Here is a 25,040-nt window from a genome sequence, read left to right on the forward strand (position 1 = left end):
TTGTTAAGTGGATAACCGGAAGTTAATTGTTTCGTTGTATTCTACATGACAATGTTGGGAAAAGCACCGTGGCTAAAAACTTCGGGAAAAATGGAAAAAGTAACAGGCGTAAAGAGTTTATCCGTGCATCCGCTGGCGAGATAAGGAACAGCGACTATGGATCTGTATTTTTTCTCCCTGATGTGGTTTTCAATCTGACTATGGTGTCGAAGGAGGAAAAAGCGCAGATTTTCTCGCAATTCCATTGAAAGTATATTTACCCATGGAGAAAGGAGCAAGTCGGGAGTCATGAGCACAGGTTTGTTTCGTGGGGGAGCTAACTTAACTTAGCAAAATCTTGCTGTGCAAGCGTTTATTGTGGTTAGGTAAAACTAAAATCTAATTTTAGTTTAGTCGCAGAAACTGAGAAACTTGGCAATTTTTATGTTATAACGGACGGTTGCATCCACTCTATTTTTACTCAGCCACAGTTAATTACAGCTTTTCTTAATAACAGCTTTCAAAAAGATATAAAAGAGGATAGGCTTCAATTTGAATGCTTTCTAAAAACGCAGTCATAACTCACAATCACACATTTTCCCTTTCTGTTTGATATTACAGCTACTGTTGCAGCTGGAGGGGGTTAAATCCTTTGTCCTAAAACATCTGTCCTGCTGTTGATGCAACAAGTCGGACTCGATAATGCGCTGCAAAGTTAACATCTCATGTAAAACAGTTAACATTTGCTTGTATGAAGAGCGGTGCCCTCGGGCAAATCGTGTCACCAAATAGGATATGTGCCAAAGAGTTTTTGTGATGTTTTTTTTCCACGACATGAGCAGTTTTAGTCGAGATAACGTTACCTGGCGTTGGCTTTTACAGCGAAAACGCAAGGCCAGATTTCCGCTGAAAAATCTGTCGGTTTAATTTTGTGTCGGTTATTCGTAGGCTCGTAAGTCCGAGGACATAGTTTATTAACTTTGATGGCATCGTTAGCATGTACTGGCAAATTCGGCTTATAGATACACCACCAACTAACAGTCGGATACAGTTTATTGATTCCACCCTGCTCATCACCGCCATCCATGGTGGATTTTGATATACATTTGGGTGAACCCATAGAACCACTTCTTAAAGTTGTACTTTTCTAATAGAAGTTGTATGCCGAATTGAAAAGTGGCTCTCAATAATTAGTAAACAAACGTTTATTACTATCCCACCACTTAGGTATTTTTCCTTTGTAGGCACAGTGTCTTTATACTTCGTGATTTTCGAGCTGAGTTTGGTTTGGAGCGAGGCTCCGTCTGCAAAGGGAGCGTGTATTAGGAGGCAGAGCGGTTTTTGGTCGTTGGCCTTTTCGGAAACATCCGATGACTCCACTTCTCGTGGTGTCGGCCAGCCAAGAGTTTCAGCCAGTAGAGCGGAAAAATGGCCTACAATTTAAATTCACAGCTTTTTATTAGCGGAGACACTGTATTTTTTAATTATTTAACCAGTTTCATCCCATTGAGAATCACATTGCCTCTTCAACTACAAAAAATAGTATTTATTTATTTATTTTAAACAGACCAAAAAGAGTAATTTAAGCTATGACTTTTAGAAATACAAGAACACAAACTGTCAGAAGCAGACAGTTTGAGCAGGAAGAAACAATTATGTCAATACATGATTTCAATAGGAGGACACAACAGAAATATACCAATTATTCTATATATATATATATAATATTGGTTTCTGCTGGTGTCATTTATACAAAACCTCTCTCAAAGAACAGAGTACAAGTTTAACTGTGAATCTGAACTGAAAAATCCTGTTTTATTTTTACTGCCACAAGTGAGTTCCCTTCAGTACTCGTTTATCAGATAATTGGTTTAAAATACATCAAAATAGCTGAGCAGATGTGACAAGAGTTTCATAAATTTGTTAAATTTTGATCCCTCCAACCCTCAGTTCTTCTCCCACTGACCCTAAGAGTGACCTCTTGACCTTAGCCTTAACCACACCTTGCAGCTGTCAGTGCTTATATTCCAGTTAGGTGTGGATGATGCAAGCTTGATGATGTGCCGTTCTGTTGTTGCATGATTCATTAAAAAAGGAAGTGTGATTGAAGGATTTTTGACTTTTCTGTAAATCTCCTCCCTCTTCTTTTACGTGCAGGTGTGAAGAAGCCTCCATTAGCTCCCAAACCTAAACTCCCTGCTACCACCAAACCCTCTCCCCCGCCCATCGCCCCCAAACCAGGTCTTCTTTCCCACTCTTCGGTCATCTCCCAACCTTCCCCTGCTACTCTAAAGAGGACAAAACCGGTTGTTGCCCCCAAACCATGCATTCCCAAATCCACAGCTTCACCTCCCCCTGTTTCACCCCCGCCACCCAGACCCAGTGAACTTATCCTATCTCCGGAACAACAGGAGGCTTTAGGTGATAGCCTCTCTCTTCTCAACTCCAAAAATGGGATTTTATCAGAAACTAACAAATGTGAATCATATTACATCATTCCCACCTGCTCCTGTGGGCTTGAGGACTGTTCACAGTGCCAGCGTCTGGAAAACGGAAGTACAACGGGGATTGAGAGCGATTTGCACAAAGAGCTGTTGCAGAATGGGATTTCTACGGCAGAAAACCGGGAGGAGGGAGTAGTTGTAAAGAAGGGTGAAGGTGGAGGGATGAGCAAAAAGCCCAGGGATAAACCTCAAAGACAGAGACACCTGGATAGGATATCCCTAAACAAAGAGCCACAGAGGACAGAGGAGCAGAAGGAAAAAGCTTCAGAGACTATAAAGCATCAGGAAAGTACTGCTGCTGAGCCTGATGTTTCAAAAGCTGATGTACAGACGGAGGCTCAAAAGATAGATGTAACAGACTCTCAGTCAGCCTGTGATGTTGCAGGCAGCATCATTGTCCCCTCAAGTATCACTCCTCATGAGTCTTCTGCAGAATCCTTTCAGGTAGAATACAGAGAGCCTATCAGAAATGCTTTTCCTACCAGGTTACTCCCTGATCTGCAGGTCCCTGCAGCCCCCAGTAAGCCTCTCCCTGTCCCTCACCCACGTAAATTTAAAAAGCCAGCCCTGGTGAGGCAGGATGGCGTGGAGGGCAGCACCCAGGATCATGGGGCAGAGGATCAAAAACAGGGGCTTGAGGGGAAACTGAGTCTAGCTGGTCTGTCTCTCAGTTCAGAGGGCGAGGAGCTCAAACAGGACACATGTGATGACACTTTAGCCCAAAAAGACTTGGAAGGTTTGGGAGAGGATGAGAGCGACGCACCTGTCCCCCCTCCTCGACAGACCTCCCTCTCACCTCGCCTTCACAGAACAGTCCACGTGCCCTCTTCTCTGAACAAAAACACCTCCCACTCTTTAGTCCTGCTCTCACATGCTGACTCATTGAGCCACAAAAATGAGGGCGAGCAGCACCGGGTGGAGGAGGACGAAGAGGACGGGTACGGCGACTTTGAGCGCTACCCGATCACTCACAGCCTCCCCAAACAGATCAAACTTGGCTGTCATCCTCCTCTAGCAAACGCAAGGAAAGCCTTTTCTGCCGAGGATCAGCAGTCACCGAGGGCGCCGCCCAGAAAACCTCAGAGACACAGCCTGCCAGCACCCCCTCCACCCTCCATCTGCCCTCCTGCACCTCCACATGCTAACACCCCCATGAGGGAGCTGCCTGCGCCGCCTCAGGAGAAAACGGCCTGGCGCTTCACCCGACCTTGTGTGACCTTCTTCAACCGGCAGATACCCACCAGGAGCAGCATGCCGCCAAAGAGCCGAGCTCCGGCTCTGGGGGGCAAGCAGAGGGCGCAGTCCTTCTCTGCAGCTGACCTGGCAACCCGAGCCGACTCTCACAAAAGGAGCCTCTCTTTCCGGAAGCTGCTGGAGCTCAGGCTGTCTGTCAAGATGCTGCCAAAGCTGCTGGCAAAGGGAGGTCAGTCCCTGGACTGTACCAGCGTGGAGTCAAATAGGGCGGAAAAAAGCCTGGAGCGGCCCAAAAGCTGCATAGGGGAGGCTGATATTTGCGGAGATGGTGGAGAGGAATCAGTAGAGTATGAAAACGTTCCTCTGTATGAGGAGATTCCCGAGTACATGAACCTGCCATTTCACAGTGCGAGGCTGGGCTGGCCACATGACCCTGATACTGCTGATTCAGACATCTATGAGGTGCAGGACCCCTATCACAAATACCAGGACCTTGAGTACGAGAGGTACGGTATTTTACATATTTACAAGTTTGTGAACATCTGGTGCAACTTAATTTGTCAATTTCTTTTTATTGTTTGGGGCGTTTTATGCATTTATTAGAAAGATTACAGTAGAGAGATGATAAGAATTTAGGTAAGAGAGAGAGACGGAGAATGACACACAACAAAGGTCTATGAAATATCATTTCTGAATGCCTTAAAACACATAAAAGTAGCAAATTGTTGAATTTAAATCTTAAACAGCAGATGTTTTGCATTTGTAAACCATTAATCTATTATCAAAATTGTTGTTTAATTTTTTAGCATCCAACTAATAGTTTCAACCCTTATTTTTGTCTCTATTCAACTTTCTATAATCATGTTTCTAAGGTGATCCAGCAGCAACACCTGAGTCAGAATAATCTCTCAGTATAACAGAAAATAAGGAAAACATGTCTGTTTAGCAGCCATTATTAACTTCAAATAAATAGACTTTTATACTGTGAACAATAGCTTCTTGTGTTTCTGAGGAAAACAAGCCTGAAAGTTGATGCAGGTCCGATACAGATCTGCTGTACACTTGCTGCTTCTCTGTGACCCTAAGATCCAGTGTGGGAACCGCTGTGTGCGACAGGTTGCACAGGTGACGTTAGTGGTTTGTATTTACACCAGTGTGAAAGTCAGCCTTTGAGCCAGGGGCACTGAATTTGAATAGAGCATTTATGTGCAGCAGGTCGGCCTCTTTTCCTGTGGGTTATTTTCAGTGGCCAGAGCAGGAAATGTCTGAGAATCGCAGAAACACCACGCAGCTCTCTAGAACAGGGAAAATAAACCTCGAGCAACCACCAGCCTCCTCCTCAGTGTGCCCGCCCTCGCACTGTGTTTAGCCTCTTCCTAACCTCATCACTCCATTTTCCTTCTCTGTGTCTCTGTGAGAAGAAAGTTTTGTTCTAATCGTTAATTTAACAAATAAATCACATTTTTACATCACATCTACGTAAAAGTAGCAGTTTGCAGAGGGCACGAGAAAACATAAAATAATACACACACACACTCAAAGGACATTGATAAGAATAAACTGCATACATAAATTACAATATCTTATTAAAGATAAAAGACACGATTTATTGTGGGAAGAGCAACGACAACCACATAAAGAAATGTATTACTACAAAACCTCCTCCAGCAATGAACTGGTTTCTGACTTGCTTTTTCATGACATTGTATATCCAGTTGTTTCTTGGCTCAAACCACTGTTCACCAAAGTTCATGGAAATGTTTTAAATTAATCTTTTAGTTATATTTTTTCCCAAAATACTCCAATGCAAGTCAAAGTATTTGGCAAAAGAATCACATTTTTAGTTAGTGAAGATAAAACATCAGGGCAACTAATAATTATTTTCATTATCAATGAATTTGTCACTTTTTTTAATTAACAGGATTAATCGTCCAAGGTAACACCTTCAAATATCTAAAATATATTCAGTTTACAATAATATAAAACAGAATAGCAGGGAATCCTCACATTTAAAACAGCATTCATTGTTGTTTTTTTTTGGCCGCAGAACAAGCTTTCAACACAACATTTGATATTTTATCACCTTTTTAAAGTTGTTATGGCGTTTGTGTCAGCAAGTAGTTGCTTATTTACGCATCCGGCAGACACGTAGCAACATTAGCATTCATTTGGAGTTGTGTTTGTGTACGCCTGATGAATATAAGTCCAATATTCATTCTCTTTCGGCTCAGTTTTTGGTCTCCACCAACAAATATCTTAAATGCTAGGTTCACCAGCTTGTTGCTAACTTTCTCTGTTCACCCTTGAGTGCTGGGCAGGTAGCGTATAGTGGGCTTAACATAGCATTTTCGCAGAAGACGGCTGCCTGCTTCTTCTGACAACAAGGAGTACTGTGAGACTGGACCAAAACAGTTAAGTAGCCATCTAAAACCAAAACAATGAGCTGAAGAGTAGAGTTAAAAGTAACTGCAGTGATAATTCTCTGTGGGTTCGTCGCTACAACTCATTTTAATTAAATAGTATTGACTAGCGCAGCTCTTAAGAAGCTAAAACTTGAGAATCTGGATTTTTGCTCGACAAATGTCTTAAACAATTGAGAAAATTTCACTCCGTCACCTTGTCACATTGATGCTATTAAGATCCCGTTGAGTCACTCTGTTCTTGATAAGAGGCCCAGACTGTTCCCATGATAGACCATGGCTCTACAAGTGATGAAGCCAAGGCCACGTTAGGTGATGAGGAGCTACACAAATGTGAAATCAGCCCTTTAAAGCAATTAAGATGTACCCAGCTTCTTAATTCTGTCTGGTATGCAGAGTGGTTAGCAGGGTGTTTGTGTGTTTGAGAGGAGAAGGAGGAACCAAGTGATTCTGTAGTGTTTCCCAGGCATCTGAGCCTGTTAAGTTTATGTAAGTAGCCTCAGGCTGTAAACAAGTGGCGCTCTGTGCCTGACCCAGTGTGTTGGAATACTCGACTATAGAGAAAGCATACGGGAGAAAGAAGCTGAGGAAGAGTGAGTGTGTGTGTGTTGCAATTTAGGTAAAAGAAACAAGGAAGTGGAGAGAGTGGGCTATTGCTGATGAGAGTGAAAGGAAATGTGAGAATTTTTGGAGTCCCCCGGGTCTTTCCTATCTAATATTTATTCTGAGCCATCACCCTTTTTGCCAGCGTGCAACATCTACAGGGCTCTGCACAGAGAAACAGCAGGACAGGGCTTTAGAGGCGAAATCAAAACACATTAATTCCTCCTCATCTGAAGTCTTTGAAATCCGACAGCTTAATTCTACAGAACAGACGATGAGAGCTGGATCAAAACATTAGTGACACTCAAACACATGTTGCTGCTTGTACTAACCTGCCAGACAACACTTTTTGTGTATAGAGCCGAGTCAGCATGTCGTCTTGCTGCCAGCCGCAGGGTTGATAAAGATGCAGCTCGTAGAAATACAGGTTTTAATATAGTGGGTATAGGCCTACCTAAAACATAATAATAATTAGGACTGGGCCACAGTAAGTGAACGCATCACCATTCAAATACACTTAAGTAGATTAAGTGAACACATCTAGGCTCAAATGCACCTCAATACATACAATAGTAACAGATTTTCTTTACCCTTTTAATCAAATTTGTAGGGCTAAGTTTATTGAAGCACTACTGTGTAGTAGGCTTGCAACTAACGATTGTTTTCATAGTCGAATAATCTGTTGATTATTTTCTCCATTAATCAATTAGTTGTTTGTGGAAAGTGTTGATCAGTGTTTTGCTCAAGAGGACATCCTGAAATGTCTTGTCTGTTTTGTCCACAACCCAAACATATTCTGTTTAATGTAATAGATGAGAAAAGAAACCAGAAAATAATCACAAATAAAAGATGTAATGAGAGAATTCTAACTTTTTGTATTAAAAATTCATTTAATAGATTTGATTAATGACTAACCATTGCAGCTCTGTGTATTACTATACTAATGCTGAGCGATCTTTTCTATCTCACGCCAGGGATTTTTAAATTCTACTCAACCAGTGTTGGTATTTTCTTCAAACCTCAAAAATGAGGACGTTGAAATTATCTTAGATAGATGTTGTCACAGTGTAATCAATATTTTCCATTGAACACAATCTCTGAATGAGTGTCCTATGAGTCTTATACTGACGTATGCTTCTTCCGAGTAAAGATATTATCAAGTCCCCCTCTTGCACAAAACCTACACTTTAATCTTTATTTATCCAGGGAGGGTGTTTCTGAACACACAATGACACACGCACACCTACCCAGCCCAAAGTTCAGTTCTTTTAATCTTTCTTTACCTCTCACACAGTTTGTTGTGTTAAATGTGTGCCGTCTGTGTTTCTGTGTTTTGGCGAGCAGTGGCTGGCTGAGCCAGGACGTCCACTCCGAGGAGGAGGAGATCCACAGTTCAGACGAAGAGGACAACAGCTCCACCTCCAGCAAGGAGCACCTAGACAAAACTGTAAGGATTCATTAAATAGATATCAAAACCAGTAAAAATGTATTTTGTTTCTATACCACCCTTGACTGTAGTTAACCACCAGTGGAGTTAATTATAACAAACATCTGGTTAGACATCCTTGTGATTTCTCCTTGTTTTTTAGAAATTAAAATTTTATGTCAACTTTATTCTTTCAAAACTGGCCTGTCAGTTAAACAAACATCTTATTATGGCTAAAATAAATGAAAAACACACTTATATTTAATAAATGAATCATATTAGGGCTGCAACTTATTGTTGTTGGTTATTGTTATTAACTACTCTGACAATTATTGTTACTATTATTGTTATGAAACATTTTAGAGCCCAAGGTGACATCTTCAAATTGTCTTTGTCTGACCAACAGATAAAATATTAAAGTTGCAATCAGAAAATTTATTATTTTGATAGTTAATTAACTGCCTGAGTGACTCAACCAAAAATGGCAAACCGTTTTCTGGCACCCACTTCTTCTTACATATTTAACTTAAAGTTAAAAGTTAAATTATTACAGTGATCAAAATGTCAGACTGTACACCCCAAAAAACGATTTCCTCTAGCCCCTTTTTAGCCATGAAAATTGTATAAAATGTCACACATAGATCTTTGTTATGGAATTTTTCCATGTTGCCTTTTCTGAATAGAGCTGCAGTTTTTGCATGTTTTGCAAGTCTGTTGTGTTTGCTTGGGAATGAATTGTTGTATAAAGCCAGTAGTAGAATGTACTTTACTGGAGTATTTCCATTTTATACCACTTTATACTATAATATATTGTACTTTTTACTCCACTACATTACATTACACAGCTCTAGTTACTTTGCAAATTAAGAATTTACAAAACAAACCTATGATAAGCATTTAAAGTACAATGCACTGTTATAGATTAAACTACCAAGTATATAACAGTATGTGAAGGTAGTTAAAAAGCTCCAACCTCAACAGTAAATGCTAATTACACACCAATGCATCCATAACAAAAGTCTAATGATGTGAAAAGTATTAGTGAGACACTGACATATTCCATTTTACTGCATTAAGTACATTAGCAGTATTTCTACATTGTAGTAATGCAACTTTTACTTACACAAAGGCTCTGAGCACTTGCTCTACCTCCGTTCATAGCAGTGTTATAAACTTGTATGTGCATTCCTTAATGCACATAGTTCCCCCTCGTTTAGGCTTGTGCAAACTTGCACTTGTCTTTGAGCTCTAAGTAACCAATGTGCGATGTTTCCCTTCTCAAATTGTTTAATTATAATGGTTTTTTTGAGTCATTAAGAAGTAAGACTCCACAGTATTTCACAAGAAAAAGCAAAGATTTTTAAAGACCTTTTTTAAGCAACAGAAATGTTTTGACCTCTCCAGTTTATTTTGCAACCACAACTCCATGTTGTCTTAATGTGGCTGTGTTTATTCACACTTTAGACATGGGGAAAACGCTACAGAAATGTTACTAGGTCCTATGTAAGAGGAATGCCAGAGCCACATTTACATAAAAATGCCACTTTGCTCTTTTCAGACATGATGGCAACACATAAAATTGCATTTACAGATTACAATGGAAGTAACGGTCACTGCAGCCTCTGGAGATTGTGTGCACGTTTGCTGCCAAGTGTGTTTGTTGCCTGTCACAGCTTTCCATAAGTGTGTGTTGAAAGGGGGGATGGTGAGCAAACACAGAAGGGTTACAGGTTCAGAAATAGCTCTCTCAATAACTGAAAGAGGTTTATTTTTTTCTTTCTTCGTCCTGTGTGACCCTCTCCATGATACTGTCAGCGCCTGTGTCCGATGCCCCTCAAAGCTCCAGGGTATCACAAACACAGGCTCCGATAGGACCAGTAGGACATTTCAGTCAAGCTGGGGGGCCAAGGCCGCCGTCCAAATTAAGTCATTGAGAGACCGCCCCATTACCATTCAACAACTCACACCATCAGAAAGACACAGGGAGAGGAGAGGGAGAGGGAGAAGGGGAAGGTCGGTGCTCCACTTTCAGGCCTGATTGAGCTGTTGTTTGTAAGGATGTAAACTCAGTCCTGATGGTTTTACAGAGTGAAACAGGATCATGGTGATTTGCAGTGAGCCTGTGAGTGAACAGTGATGTGTTTTGGTAAGTCACTCGCTGTTAGCATTTCTGTGGCGTTGCTTAACTGTTTGTGTTTCTCCTCCTTCAAGCAAGAGGACGAGATGAAGAGGAAGAAGGTGGTGCACATCGCCCAGGAGATTATGAGCTCAGAGAAAGTGTGAGTGGTTTTATAATGAACCAGGAAAATCTGTGATAAAAACCTCAAATGTGCTTATTTTTTTATGGTTGTATTTCTGCTCTTTTATCAGATTTGTTGATGTCCTGAAGCTTCTTCACATAGTAAGTGTCCTATTTATTCAAAGACTTATAATAAAAGAACACTTTTAGTGCCTAGCATAATAAATCGCACTGTATGTTTTGTTACCCACACTGACGCTGTGATCGTTTTGAATGGGGATCAAAGCTTTTCCCAGGGATGGACGTGAATTAATGAGGTCTTGGCTGGTGTTGTCTTTGCACAAGTGCAGAGTTGAACAATGCAGCTATTTCACAGCTGAGGCTTTTAAAAGTTGCTGTGTTGGAGGTTTCCTGGGGACGGCAGTGGGCAGGTAAACGCACAGCCTTGAGTAGGAAGGCGGTGCTTTGATCTGTACCGTTACAGCTGACACTGTCATGCAAGAAAAAGAGCATGAGTTGACTTAAAAAGAGATATTATTAGCTTGTCTTCAGTTGGTTTGGCTCTGAGGTGAGTTTAGATGCCAAAAAGTTTGTTTTTCTGACTTTATTTATTTAATTTCACATTGAAATGGTCAACACAATACCTGAACAGGAACAGGGTCTCTCAATAACATATGTTGTGGGTTACATCTTATAGGCACACATATTTAGGCAAGGATTTCCAGTATTTGAAATCTTTAATGAATTATTTAATCAATGCGTACAGTTTATTTCATTGACAGTTGCACTCTATTTGTCCTTTGTTTTGCTGTCATTTCTGGGTGATGGCTTCTTGCTGGCAGCCATAAATATTTTAAATAGAGATTATTCCTTTGCTATGTGTTTCTTTGGAATTTTTCCATGGTTATTGTAACAAAGAGCTATGTCACATATTTTCATTATCTCTTCATTAATCTACTGGAAGTACAAGAAAATTAAAGGACAAGCCCAGAAAATATGAAAATAGTAAGCCATGGTCAAGAAGTATTTTAAAAAAGGACTGTTACTGCACTGAAAAGATATATTTTATAGATTTAGATAAAGATTAGCACATTTTTAAACATTTGAAAGGCACACGTCTGCAATATGTGATTTGCTCAACTATTTAGTTTCAAAGAAATATGCTAAAATGCGGTATTGTCGCTCATCATGTTGCATGCTTCTCTGTTTTGAATGAAGGCGAGACTAACAGGAACCATGTGACTGGATGGCTGTTAACATGACATGAGCAAAATCAGGCGGGTCTTGTGACTTAAAATGCCCCTGCTCTGTGTCCATGTGCTCTTGTTGAAAATGTTTTTGAGCAGACACGAGGTCCAGAACATTTACTCAGCACCTAGATAGCCATGTCAACGTTTTGATGTGTTATACAAATGCCAGAAGTGTTTACACATATCAGAGGATTTTTGGCGTATTTTGTTGTTGTTGTTGTTGTTTTGGTCTGTAACAGTTGACAGGACAGCTCTGCCTTTGTTTGTTTATATGCCAAGGACAGACTCTTTAGTGGGTCTGTCCTGAGCGGAATCCCAGGTGAGAGGGTTCAGACAACCCACACCGAGGGTTAAGGGTGCACCTGTCTGCTGGCCTCAGACGTGGCTTTAGTGAAACCACCACAGGGTTAGTAGAAAACGTCGTCCTGTGGTTGACGGGGGAGGGCGCGGCGCGGCGCTCTGTCCAAGAAAAGAGGTCAGATCGCATTCTTCTCTCTCCGCGGACGGACTGGCGGCGCAGCAGCTGCTTCCTCAGGCCGCAGAGACGAGCTCCACACACTCACACACACACACACACACATACCTTAGATAATCCTCTGTGTGTGTGAGTGTAGTATGTGTGGTGTGTGTGCAGGTGGGTGCGTGGGTTGGTAACTGTGTGTGCATACTTGAGGCATATTGTCCGGCCGATGTGTTTACATTTGTTTGTCCCTTTTTGCAGTTGGTTTATTTGAAGCCAGCGTTCATGTGTGTTTTGTGAATATTAAGACGGCGGTTTGTCAGTTTACCTGAAGGACTGGATAAGACTGAACGTAGGCACTTTTTGTTTTTCCCTGTTATCATAAGTGATAGTTTTATAAGCCGTGATTATAGTGCATATATCTCCATTTTCTTTGGCATTTGTTAAGCTTTTTGTTTTAAGCTTTCTGTTTTGGGTTAGTTGTGTATCTGTTTCTGCTCTGTTCAAATGAGGCTGCAGGGATTTGCACAAGTTGTGGGAACAAGAGAATTAGCAATTACTTTGCTTTGTTAAGTTGATGATCAGAAAAGTTCAGCATGACATGACAAAACAACAGCAAAAATGTAAGAGGATGTAATTAGATATATGCTTATAGTAGAATTTATGATCTGCTTGTAAATAAAATATTACTCACTGCACCAATAGATGCCCTTTGCAGGTAGGCTGAACATCATATAAAATTAAATCAATTAAAAAGACGCTACTGATAGGTGTTATTTTGAGTGACATGTTATTGCTTAATGAACTTGTGTGTGCGTGTGTGAGAAAGCAAGAGCTCATGTTAATCAGGACATTGGGATCCTGCGTGGCCTCCCTGCTTCCTTCCAGGTGGATGTGTGTGTTGGCATGCTGGACAAGTGTCAAGAGTGCTGACACTGCGTGTCTGTGTGTGTGTGTGTGTGTGTTATAAAATATGTGCAGAGGTGTTGGGGGGTAGGGGGGCAGTTTATGAGGTGATAATCACGTGTTCCTGTTCAGCTGCAATACAATATGTTGTCATATGTCACCCCACCCTGTACAGCTGTGTGTGTGTGTAATACTACTAGCGTTAACCCTCCGTGTCTTCTTCAGGACTTTCGGGATGCTGTTGCCAAGGCAACCCGTCAGAATGGGAAGCCGGTGGTGGATGAGCGGATCCTCAGCCAGATCCTGTATTACCTGCCACAACTCTACCAGCTCAATAGAGATCTGCTGAGGGAGCTGGAGGATAGAGTGGCACACTGGTAAACACACACACACACACTTTTTATTATTGTAATAAGTACTAGGGTAACCCGGCAACCTCCACTGGTTACCCACGGCCTCCTGAATCAAATTCAAGTTATTAATGCTTGCACACACAGAGTGATCTGTGTGCACCCATCTACCTAAAGTCCATTATACAAGCATACGTTCCTTCTCGGCCACTGTGCTCCTCCAACAAACGCCGCCTGGCTCTGCCATCCCTTCCCACAAAGCAATCTCAGTCCCGGCTGTTCTCATCTGTAACTCCACGATGGTGGAACGAGCTCCCACATGCCGTCAGAGCGCGGGCGCCCCGCTCTAACTTCAAGAAGCTCCTGAAAACTCATCTCTTCAGAGAACACTTTCTCTAACTCCTAACCTTGCACTTCCTGTGCTCTTCTTCTTCTGTCTCCTTACAATTCTCTTATATTGTTTGCACTATTTTCTTAACTCTTACTTATTCCCTTAGGTATATATGTACATAATATGCACTAACTCTTACTTTACTGATGCGTGTATGTGGTTCTTCAAATGTAAGCTGCTTTGGATAAAAGTGTCTGCCAAATTAGTAAATGTAAAAAAAAAAAAAAGATATATATATATATATATATATAGTACAAGCATTAAAAAGTTCATATTATTAGATTTGTTCACTCTTATTAACTTTCTTAGTGTCACTTCTGTTTGGTAGATAATTGTGGCCTAAGTTTTGCAACTACAGTTACCATAATGCTCTGGGGGATTTTGCTATTGATTCAGTGAGTCATGACCTTCTTTATACAGTCTATGGTCATTTTTTTAGCTTATATTTGTTTACATTTTGGCATCATTACAATTATGCTGAATTAGCTTTTAGCAGTTCCTGTTTGCACTGTACCCATGGATGTACAAACTGCTATCACTGAATTACTTTAATCCAGAAGAAAAACTAAAAACATGATGAGCCAGGTTCTGCAGTTTTAAGTATCATGAGTTTTGAGTTCTGACTCCAAGAATAGTGTTGTAGTACTCGAGAACAGTCTTGGTCTTAAGACCACTTTTTGATGGTCTTAGTCTCATCTCGGTCTCGACCGCCTTTGTACTCGGTCTTGTCTCGGACATTGAGGACTCGGGATTTTATTTCAAGACCGTAACTTTGGGAATATCAATAAATTGCTTTTGCATTGTCTGATTTGTTAACATCCTAACTTTGATTGGAAGTAAAACAAATTGCTACAAATGCAACCAATAACCCTAATTAACGACTGTCACTCCTCCCTGCGATGCTTACGTTGATTTCAGCTCTTAGTGTTTGTATGTCGGTGTTTTAATGGGAATGTGGATCTTTCAGATCAATTTGAGAAGTACCTACGAGCTCGTTCCACATTTTATTGCGTGCCATGCAATGCAGGGAACTGGTCTTGGTCTTGACTCGGTTTCGCCCACCCTTGGTCTTGGTCTCGACTGCTCTCAGCCCCTAAAAGTCTTGGTCTTGGCTTGGTCTCGATAAACTCTGGTCTTGGTCTTGGCTTGGTCTCGGTTTCGGCGGTCTTGACTACAACACTATCCAAGAACGAGTACAACTTTTAATGTAAATTAGGGCAATCGGGTGCCAAGCGTTTTAAAGTACCTTAATTGCCTCCATGAGCTGTGTGTCACAGATTCTGCCGCAGCTCCAACTGCTGACCGTATTGATAAACAGCCAATAACCAACTTCCTGTTGTTTTTATAACGCCGGTCTGCACCTGTCCCTTTCAGATCACACAGTATGTTTGCCTCACTTCTCTCTCTCTCTCTCTCTCACTCTGCAACTCTCCCACACACACACCCCCGAGGAGGCACACCTCACAGTTTGAATACCCCCTTTCTAAGCTAGTTTAAACAAATGAGAATGTTAAAGTTATCATCCAAGCTGTCTGTTAGTCAGATGTTAGTAGAGCTGCTACCTGGTTCAACATTGCCTTACTGTAATTGCTGTGATTGTGCAGTTTTACAGTGCAATTAACAATTTAAATGGACAGTTTGAGTGCATCCACTGTTATTTTATCCTTCCCAAGGATTATTCTTTGTGTTTAACTGGAGGTTTGTTTACAACCTCTCAGAGCTGCAACTTTACTGGACTTAACAATATTACTGAATCCCTAGATCTTTGTTGTTGAGTATGTGTGTAAAATGTTATCATAAACACTAAGTAATAGTAATTTATTCTTCTTTGTCACTATTTTTACTTGCGCTAATCCCCAACTGGAGTTATTTCTTAGATTTATTTGTTTTCTTATATTTCTTTTAATCTACTACTGCAATACTGAATGACTTGTTTGTGTCTGTCTGGCTATAGGAGCGATCACCAGAGGCTGTCGGACATCTTTGTCCAGAAGGGTCCTTACCTAAAGATGTACTCCACCTACATCCGCCAGTTTGACAACAACGTGGCTCTGTTGGACGAACAGTGCAGGAAAAACACAGCGTTCGCCACTGTTGTCAAAGAGTTTGAGGTAGAGCTTTTGTGTTTTCTTTTACAGAGTGTGTTTTTATTGAGCATCATGTGTTTTCTGACAGTGAAAGTTGTTATAATTCTATTGTTTGTTAATTAGGGGTCCAGCTAATAATTATTTTCACAATTGAATGGTCATAAAAAACTTCTTTTTTTTTAAAGCTGTAACCAAAAAAGTTTGATTTACGGGTATATCTAAATGAATCTTTGTCTAGTTTTAACTGGAACTTTTGTCATTTTCTGCCAAAAAACTTTAAAGACTAAATCATATCCGTGTCTGTTGAACTATCTGCAGCTTCAATCTAAAATCGTTGCTATCAGTCGCAGCCATCAAGCAGTTGATTGGAAGCTTCAGTGTCTATTTGGATTTCTGAGGGTTTTCAGCAGCATATGAAAACAACTTTGTGTTTGTTTTGTCTCAGATGAGTCCAAGATGTGCCAGTCTGGCTCTAAAACACTACCTGCTGAAACCAGTGCAGAGAATCCCTCAGTACCAGCTGCTGCTCACAGGTACACACACCCTGACACACATCCACTCCCTGTGCTGGTCTGTTCTACAAACATCTGCGTACTAAAAATGATTGAATCATGGTGCTCTTTTATTGACAGTATGTGAATCAAACTTGGATTGAAGTCAGGTCTTTCTGCTCTGGCTTCCTTCTGGTTTTGGTACTATACCAGCACCTAGAGGACAGTAACAGGAACCTGTTTGACATGAGGAACACATTCTACAGATCAGATTATTATAAAAAACCATATGAAGGAAAAGGAGAAGCTGTCTGCACACTGAAAATTAGGAAACTTTTCTTATATCATCAAATCAATCAATAGGTGCGTTCGAGATGACTGCGGCTGACTTTTGCTGACTTCATAGTCTAACGTGAGCTGCAAGCGACCGCAGGGGCAGGGAATAAAAACGGCACCGTCAAGTCGGACGCATTCTACCTGCGTGAGCTTACTGTGAGCTGACCCGGCGCCTGCAGCCGCCTTGCTCCCCCGAGGTTTTAAATGGTGACATGTTGCAGTGCCGCCGAAAGTCGGAAACAATCTCTAACCAGCATGCCTTATTATAAGCCCAGCATCCATCATGTTAAGGCAGCGCAGCGCAGCGCCAAACGCACCTAATGTGTTTTCATGTGTCTCCCCCTGGTGGCTGGAACAAATATTAATTAGTTTTTTATCATGCATATTTTGCCCAATCAACACCTTTTTTTTCTGGTAGGAAATGTTTATTAGATATAGGACAGTATGTGTTTTCTCTGTAAGTTGCAAATCGATAGGCATCATGTGATGTCTTAATTGTAGGTAGAGTTGTCATTTTTTATGTATATATAACCTGTTTTTTTTTGTTCACATGGAAGTTTGCCTTATAGGTCACGTGCTCCATCTCCTTTTCCTTTGAGGCTGTTGTTTGTCCCGTAGTGCCGGTGCAAACAACTCACCTAAACTGAAACCTCTTTGCTCTTTTCTAGATTATCTGAAGAACCTCCCAGAGGACTCTGAGGATTATAAAGACACACAAGGTTAGACAAAGGACAATAATCACTATTAGTATCTACCAAGACGATCCCTTGTGATGTAGAAACACTAATGTTTATGTTTGTAATGTTTGCCATCCATGCAGCTGCCCTCAGCATAGTTAAGGAAGTGGCCAACCATGCCAATGATATTATGAAACAAGGGGTAAGACTTTATTCAATTACAAAGCTTTAAGGTTTGTGTACTTCAGCCTTGTGTTTCTCCTCACCTCTCAGATCTTGTTGTGTTTCAGGATAACTTTCAGAAGCTGATGCAGATTCAGTACAGTCTCAACGGTCACCATGAGATCGTTCAGCCGGGCAGGGTAAGTCACAAAAGCGTTGCCAAGTTTTGTAAATTCTCTCAGAGGACAGCCAGATACCAGTGTTACTGATTTTTTTCAATAACTTTCTTTTAGGGTTGTGAGAGAAGAAAGTAACATTCAAATTTTGATTTTTTTTCTCAATAGAAACATTTCACATTTAAAAGTATTTAAAAATAATACAAAGACAACCACATTTGAATATCTTATTAAAACGATACATACAAACTGAGTACAAAGATCCCATAACTGTTGATAATACTCTACAGTCATCTACCACCAAAATCCTAATCTACCTGCTATCATTGTGTCCTCTGGCCCACTAGTCAGAAGACGTTAAATTCGTTCCCTTCCGGTTGGAGCTGTGTTTTATTTTTGTTTGTTGCACGTTTACACATGTTTATGCGTCACCCAACATGACAAACTTATTCCCCTCATCACTGTCTCCTGAGCTTCTGTTTTGTGTCTTAGTTGTGACTATTTTAAACTTCCTACATGTCATAAAAGCCACTGGACTCCACATACTGTATGTTAAATGCACCCCATTTAGAGCAAACATGTCTGTATTCGCAGGTGTTTCTGAAGGAGGGCACTCTGATGAAGCTGTCCCGGAAAGTCATGCAGCCTCGGATGTTCTTTCTGGTGAGCAATAAATGGAAAATTTTCTATGACTAAATCCAGCTTACTTTATGCTTTTACATTTTTCTTTCCTCTCACAATGGAGTTAATTTAATCTACAGAAGAAGTTCTATGTTTACATTGTCCTGTGCCTCCATAAATCTTTTTTCTGACGTTGTATTGTTTCTGTGTTTCTTCAGTTCAATGATGCACTCATGTACACAACTCCGGTCCAGTCCGGCCAGTATAAACTCAACAGTGTCCTCTCTCTGGCCGGGATGAAGGTTAGACACACTGCTGCTTTTTGAATCCCAGTCTTATAAATGTACTAGTGTTCAGTCTACACTGAAATATCGGCTATAGTGAATTATTGATGCATCGAGGCTGAGTTTCAGCATTGCTCATACATTTTCAATGGTACACAATCTCTGGGGGTAATCTGTTATTTCTGGATTTCCAGGTGAGTAAACCCAGCCAGGAGGCCTATCAGAACGAGCTGAACATTGAAAGTGTCGAACGCTCTTTCATCTTGTCTGCCAGGTCAGCACTCAGTCTTAACAACTGTCATACAAATATATCATCCAAACATGATAAACATTTATATATTTAATCGTCTGAGTTCGCTGTACCTGAGAGTTCTTGTTTATTTTATGGTTGCAGCTCAGCTACAGAGAGAGACGAGTGGCTGGAGGCCATCGCCAAGGCCATAGACGACTACACTAAGAAGAAAATAACATTCATATCGAGTCGAAGTCAGGAGGAGGTAAAACTGTAAATCTGTGTGGGTGTCTGTTGAGAGTTTTTGAGAATAATTTCACCCTGAACGTGTCCATGTTAACGCTCAGTCTCTCTGGACTCAGGCGGAGTGTGTCGTTGACAGCGGGGCCCCGTTAGGTTCAAAGGCTCCCATCTGGATTCCAGACCTGAGGGCCACCATGTGCATGATCTGTACCTGCGAGTTCACCCTCACCTGGAGGAGGCATCACTGTCGCGCCTGTGGGAAGGTCTGTAACACTCTGACTGCCCCTACTCTTACAACACAACATTTAATGAAGCCCTTTCTCATCGCAGTTACATGTGTATCTGATAGGTGGTGTGTCAGGCATGCTCTGCCAATAAGTACTACCTGGAGTACTTGAAGAACCAGCCAGCACGTGTCTGTGATCACTGCTTTGCTAAGCTGCAGGAGAATAGTAAGTACACAGGGATTTCAGATAGTCTGGAAATTCAGCAGCACAAAATCAGATTCAAAGTCTGATGATATTAAATATTTAAAAACAATAAATGAATTGATTCTACTAATATGTATTGTGTGCGTGTATCCAAAGCCTGATATATCTTATTCCTCTGCCATATAGTTCCATTATAGTCCAAAAACTATTTAAAAACATCAGTGAGTCACACATGTTGCCACATTGCCATAAACACACTGTTTATTTTGTCTCACATACACCATCCTGTTGCCCCAAATATTAAACAAGAACACCAAAGAAACTTATTTCCTCTTGTTTGACTAATGTCTCATAAAAAATACAGTGTATAAACATATTTGTAGCATTTTTGAAGATAAAACTAAATATTTGGAACCCCTTTTTTAAAAAGATTTACATCTACAGTCAGAACTGATTCGTTTGGGGCCACAGAGGAAAAGTATCACATTGTTGGTTTTGGTCTTCTCATGGGATTTGTTGACAATATTGACATTAACAGAAATACAGAATATTGTCAGACTTGTCATTTAACATGCGATAGATTATTTAATTGTGGTAGAACCATGTGGTTTTGCTGTTTTTAATGATTTTTCTTTTTGTGTTTTTTAGGTGACCGCTGTGCTTCCACATCAGTTTCTCCTATCAAATCTGGAGCTTTCTCCTTCACTAGAAAACAGAAAAAGATTCCTGCTGCACTAAAAGAGGCAAGAAACATACATTCACACTCATGTACTAAATTAGCTTTTTGGTGTTCAACTTTTTTTGCTGTATCTGGCATGTAGCGAGTATGTGAAGTGACCTCTTTTTCTGCTTGCTGTTTTTCCAGGTTTCCGCCAACACTGAGAACTCCTCCATGAGCGGCTACTTAAACAGGTCAAAAGGCAACAAGAAGCAGTGGAAGAGGCTGTGGTTTGTCATTAAGAATAAAGTCCTGTACACCTACGCTGCCAGTGAGGTACCCAGACTGTGTGATTTATTTTTTTTTTTTTTTTACTAAACTCTGTGTTGTTTTTGTACCTTTTTTGGTTGAGTAATTATTTCTCCCCTCCAGGACGTTGCAGCGCTGGAGAGTCAGCCCTTGCTCGGTTTTTTCCTGAGGGAGGAGAAGAACGGGCCGGCTCAGAAGCTGCAGTTTAAGCTGTATCACAAAAATACCCTGTTTTATATCTTTAAAGCCGACGACATCCCCACTGCACAGAGGTAACTAAATTTAAATAGCCTTAAAGGTGCAGTCCTTAAGATTTCAGGCCTGGTTGATTTGGTGGTTTACTACTGCAGCAAACTTGAGCAGCTGCCTTGTCAGAAATGCAGCAGAAGAGCAGCTAGTGTATGTGTTAATAATGCAGCCAAGGTGTGAAGCCTCTAGTTTCATTACTTGCTGCAATTTAAAACTGATCCAAATGTCCCAAAAAAATAAATATATATAATTTGGGCGAATTATTCTGATAGTAAGATGGGCTGCATAGGTGGGTTCTAGTGATGTTATATCCACGCATTTACTCATGAGGTACAGCAGCAAATGTCATTGATTATTTTAATCCCCCAACACTCCGACAGGATCGGTCAGGATGAACTGACAGCAGCCTCTGTGATCAGGGAAAGTAATTTGTTAAAGCACAAACACATAGCCTATAGAAATCTATTTACACATGATCCATAAGGGGAGCTACCGTCTTGTTAAGTAGAACTGAGCTCTCCCATAGTTTGCACACTGCTTACATTCTCAACCATCAGATTCCCGCAACAGAAAATAGCGTTTCTCTTTTACTCATGTTTTGTTTTTCTGCTGCCGAAATGTTTCTTGGTGTTGGAGAATTATAGAAAAAACAAAACACCCCTTAATTTTGGGTTAAAATGCATTGTAATGCGCGTTACTGAGATTTTAACGGATCTAATATTACTGTTTTTTTTAAAGTAATTCATTATATTAGCAAAAAAGCAATACATTACTTTAATTGCGTTACTTTTGTAACGTGTTATTCCCAACACTGATGACAGTAATGCTGAATTACATGCTGCATTGTTTCCTGTGAATCGTTCGTGCACTTTAGTTTGAATCCAAAACAAGAATGGCAGACTCCGCCACTGACGATGAAAACTACTATATAAAGATAATAACTTAACATAAAAACATTAAATTACAACCATAAATTATATTAAAAAAATGGGGTCTGATTTCATGACAATCTTAAGGATTATACCTTTAAATTATTTTGAAGTATTTTAATGTGTTTGTCCAAATGAAAATGTTAATTTCCTGTTTTGTATTTTTGTCTTTAGATGGATCGAAGCCTTCCAAGAGGCAATGATTCTTGAACAGTAATTTGGTTTCACAGCAGTGAAGTCATATCACAGCCCCGGAGCCAGTTGATAGACAACTTACGACCCCTGATTGATCTCAGGTCAAGGGTCACCAGCTCAGGAAGGACTCCGGATGGACTGTTTACTCTAAACAGAAACCCACTACAGAGCGCCACATACTGTATGTTCCCCCTCAAAGAAATGGATTCTGTTTCTCTAAACATAGTTTCTACCAACAGCTACTGATGCTCAGCAGTGCTGGTTGAGGTTACCGTTAACAGTTTGTTGCAGCTGTGGGTCAAAGGTCAAGTCCAGAAGCATGTGTGTGGAAGTGAGACAGAACAGTTGTCAGTAACATTTAAAGCCCTCGGAAATCCTAGGAAGTCTGGAAATTATTTTGAACTGCAAACGGATGAAGTTATTACTTTTTGTGCGAAACAAAATATACAAACCTGTCTGTCTTCATTCAGCATGTTGATATTGGCGACACTCAGAAATTCTAAACCTACTGTGTCATTTTGTTTAAAAGAGATGTAAGCGACATTCCCTGCCCGCTAAATGTCTCACTAGTGCACCAGCATCTCAGACCAAAACAAATAGGCGCTACTGCCCACCAGACTCCATTGAGAAAAATCATCATGAAACACACTTCATTCAAACTCAACAGGAACAACATAAAATTCACCCAAGCTGTCTTTGGGAGGCTTTCCACTGTTCCACCAATCACCAACTCTGGTTTGGTCAAAGTAAACCCTTAATTCACCGAAATGTTCTGGCTCTACGCCTCAGCTGGCAGCCGGGAAACGGGCTGCAAAAGCTGCAGAGAACAAATGCGCCTGCCAAAGTACGTCCACTGAAAGTGTTTGTTTTTTCCCAGTGACAGCCTCAGATTATTATTCTAAGTGCCTGACAACATTATGTGAAGGATCCTGACAGAGATGGACTTTTGTTAACAGTAAGATCCTTTATTTTGCTCTCACTAGCCCCCAGACTCCATTGGGGGGGGTTGTTGTAACATTAAAGCTACTTCATTAAAGCTGAACAGAAACCGTAAAACTCAACAAAACCGTCTTGGTTAGTGTTTCCACTGTTCCAACCATCACCAACTCTGGTTTGATCGAAATAAACCGTTAATTCAAAGAATTAGATCAGAAAAGAAACAACCGTTGTATCGCTCTCCTGAGAGCCAACAGTTTTACCGAGAAGGACTCACGTGCGCACGTGACCGGATCAGCGACCGAAACAAAGAACAGGGAAGCTCGGATGACAACAGACATTATCCTCTGCTTAGGACCCCATTACTCCACTATATCTTTACATAGCAAATAGTAGTTTGCTGCTATATTAATGTTCAGAAATGGCAACGGCAAAATCTAAAGATAGAATTTAAAATGTCTGTTTAAGAGTTTAATGATTAACAAGGTGGGATTTTACTGTGAAAATCCGGCTTCTATAATGAAAGAGGAAGTTCTGCTCTTTAGTTTGATCTCTCTGGTTAAGAGATTGTTCTCTTTTTATTTTTAAATTCAACACACAAAACATTTAAAACGTGGGTTAAAAACATCCTGGAGAAAACTGGAAATGTCATGAAAATTGTAGATAGTTTTCATACAATTTTTTTTAAATGTATTTTTGCCTGTTTAGCCACATTAGATATGGTTAATGGATAAAACTGTGTATATGGACATGAAAGAGCAACATTGACCTTTTTTTTATATCAAAGCCAAGAGCTTATATTTATAAAATAGGAAGATTTATTGTTTGAAAAGCACAGGCTGCCAGATATGTGGGGAGTCAGGGTTTGTTAGGAAATATGGTTCCATTAAAACAATTGTTCTTTTAAATTTAAAAGAAAACTGCTTACAGAAAATGGGATTTTTTTTATGAGCAAATACTGTGGGAAGTATATTTCTAAGGAAATGCTCAAAAGGAAGAAAAGATTTTTAATTTACATGCTTGTTTTTGTAGACATTGTGCCTTATGTCTCCTGTTTTGAGATAAATTGCAATAATATAGGTGCTCTATTTGAAATTTTTCACTAAATCAGGACAAATTTAAGCATCCAGTTTGCATGACTACTCACTTTCTAGCCAGGGTACTCTGGGTTTGTAGCTTTAAAAACAGTAGTTTTTTCAGGTCTGTGTCTTCTTGATGAGTTGCCATATGTTGCACTACCCCATTAGGGCAATTGAGTTGATTTCACAGATGGAGAAACCCAAATCCTACTTTTTTTTTTAGTGAAGGATTAAAACGGTAATACTGTCATTATAGCTCTTTCGCTGCTGCCGTCATACAATTTCATGTATGCCTCGTTCAGTTTGGGGCTAGCGAGGTTTAATATAAATCTGCAGCAGCCTGGTATGAAAATGCCAGTCAGGAGCACCCAAGCATGCATTTCTTCATGATTGTACATTAACAGTGACCATTTGTAAACATTCACTCTATCAGAGTTAGAGTCTCCTATAAACAATGATTCTAAACTGTCAGGCAACAGTTTTTAATAAAATATATATAAATATACATCTTGTCCTCCTGTATTAATTTCTTGTTGTGTTGCTTCAAAGGATTAAAAACTACTACTTAATTGCACAGTGCAGACAGATGTTTGTGGGCGGCAGTAGTCCAACTGTCTGTCATGTGTATCTAACGTCTGGGTCTCTCTCTGAGCCGGCGATCAAAGGACTCGTTTGACAGATAAGGCATTTTTAATGAATTTTACTGGTTTTATGCTCTATTTCCCCTCCATCTCCCTGAGCTGTGACACTGGACCGTGTTAGATCCACCCTCTTGGACGTAGCTCGTTGACAGACTGTCCTTTAATTAAAAGGCAAGAGTTCATGTCTGTGTCAGGAAACGTCGGCTCTGCTGCTCAAGTGTCCTCCAACAACCCGCTGAATACTCCACATTGCAAGTTTACCTTTTGATTGTCCACTTTCAATACTACTTCAATGTTAATATGTTTGTGAGGATTTAAAATGTTAATAAAACTTACCAGGCTTTGTAGTTAACGAGGCTGCTGCTCGTAATTTAACAGCTTTTAATGTCCAAGTAAGAATTATGTTGGAATTGATTGTAATTTTTCACCTTTTCTGCATCTTAAATCTATGAGATGATATTCTAATGCAGACAAATACACATACAACATGCACACAATTAGATTTCCAAGTGTTTATTGACAAATTCACAGCATAGAAAGAAATAACGGTGGATCTATACCATCAAGCAGCTGTACTGGAAC

General features: G+C 40.4%; 1 protein-coding gene across 1 annotated transcript; it reads left to right on the forward strand.

Moving 5' to 3' along the window:
• The first annotated feature begins 33 nt into the window (after window positions 1–33).
• On the forward strand, window positions 34–24,324 carry fgd6 (FYVE, RhoGEF and PH domain containing 6). The gene is made up of 21 exons (XM_038738727.1): window positions 34–298; window positions 2,137–4,183; window positions 8,045–8,147; window positions 10,338–10,405; window positions 10,497–10,527; window positions 13,207–13,358; window positions 15,677–15,833; window positions 16,255–16,342; window positions 17,305–17,355; window positions 17,457–17,515; window positions 17,604–17,675; window positions 18,246–18,314; window positions 18,491–18,574; window positions 18,751–18,830; window positions 18,951–19,053; window positions 19,151–19,294; window positions 19,381–19,483; window positions 20,111–20,205; window positions 20,328–20,456; window positions 20,553–20,701; window positions 21,782–24,324. Exons 1-21 carry the CDS (start codon window positions 289–291, stop codon window positions 21,822–21,824), a joined length of 3,837 nt encoding a protein of 1,278 aa, XP_038594655.1. The 5' UTR covers window positions 34–288; the 3' UTR covers window positions 21,825–24,324.
• Window positions 24,325–25,040: the final 716 nt, after the last annotated feature.

The sequence above is a fragment of the Micropterus salmoides genome, unplaced genomic scaffold (assembly GCF_014851395.1).
Source record: "Micropterus salmoides isolate LMB-PRFRI ecotype aquatic unplaced genomic scaffold, ASM1485139v1 Ms_hic_scaffold_23, whole genome shotgun sequence".
Classification (NCBI taxonomy): domain Eukaryota; kingdom Metazoa; phylum Chordata; class Actinopteri; order Centrarchiformes; family Centrarchidae; genus Micropterus; species Micropterus salmoides.

Excerpts from the sequence above, each read along its gene's own strand:
- fgd6 (XM_038738727.1), top strand. Across the intron at positions 17,356-17,456 it reads GGATTATAAAGACACACAAG|CTGCCCTCAGCATAGTTAAG; the intron begins GTTAGACAAAGG and ends CCATCCATGCAG. Across the intron at positions 18,575-18,750 it reads TCTCTCTGGCCGGGATGAAG|GTGAGTAAACCCAGCCAGGA; the intron begins GTTAGACACACT and ends CTGGATTTCCAG.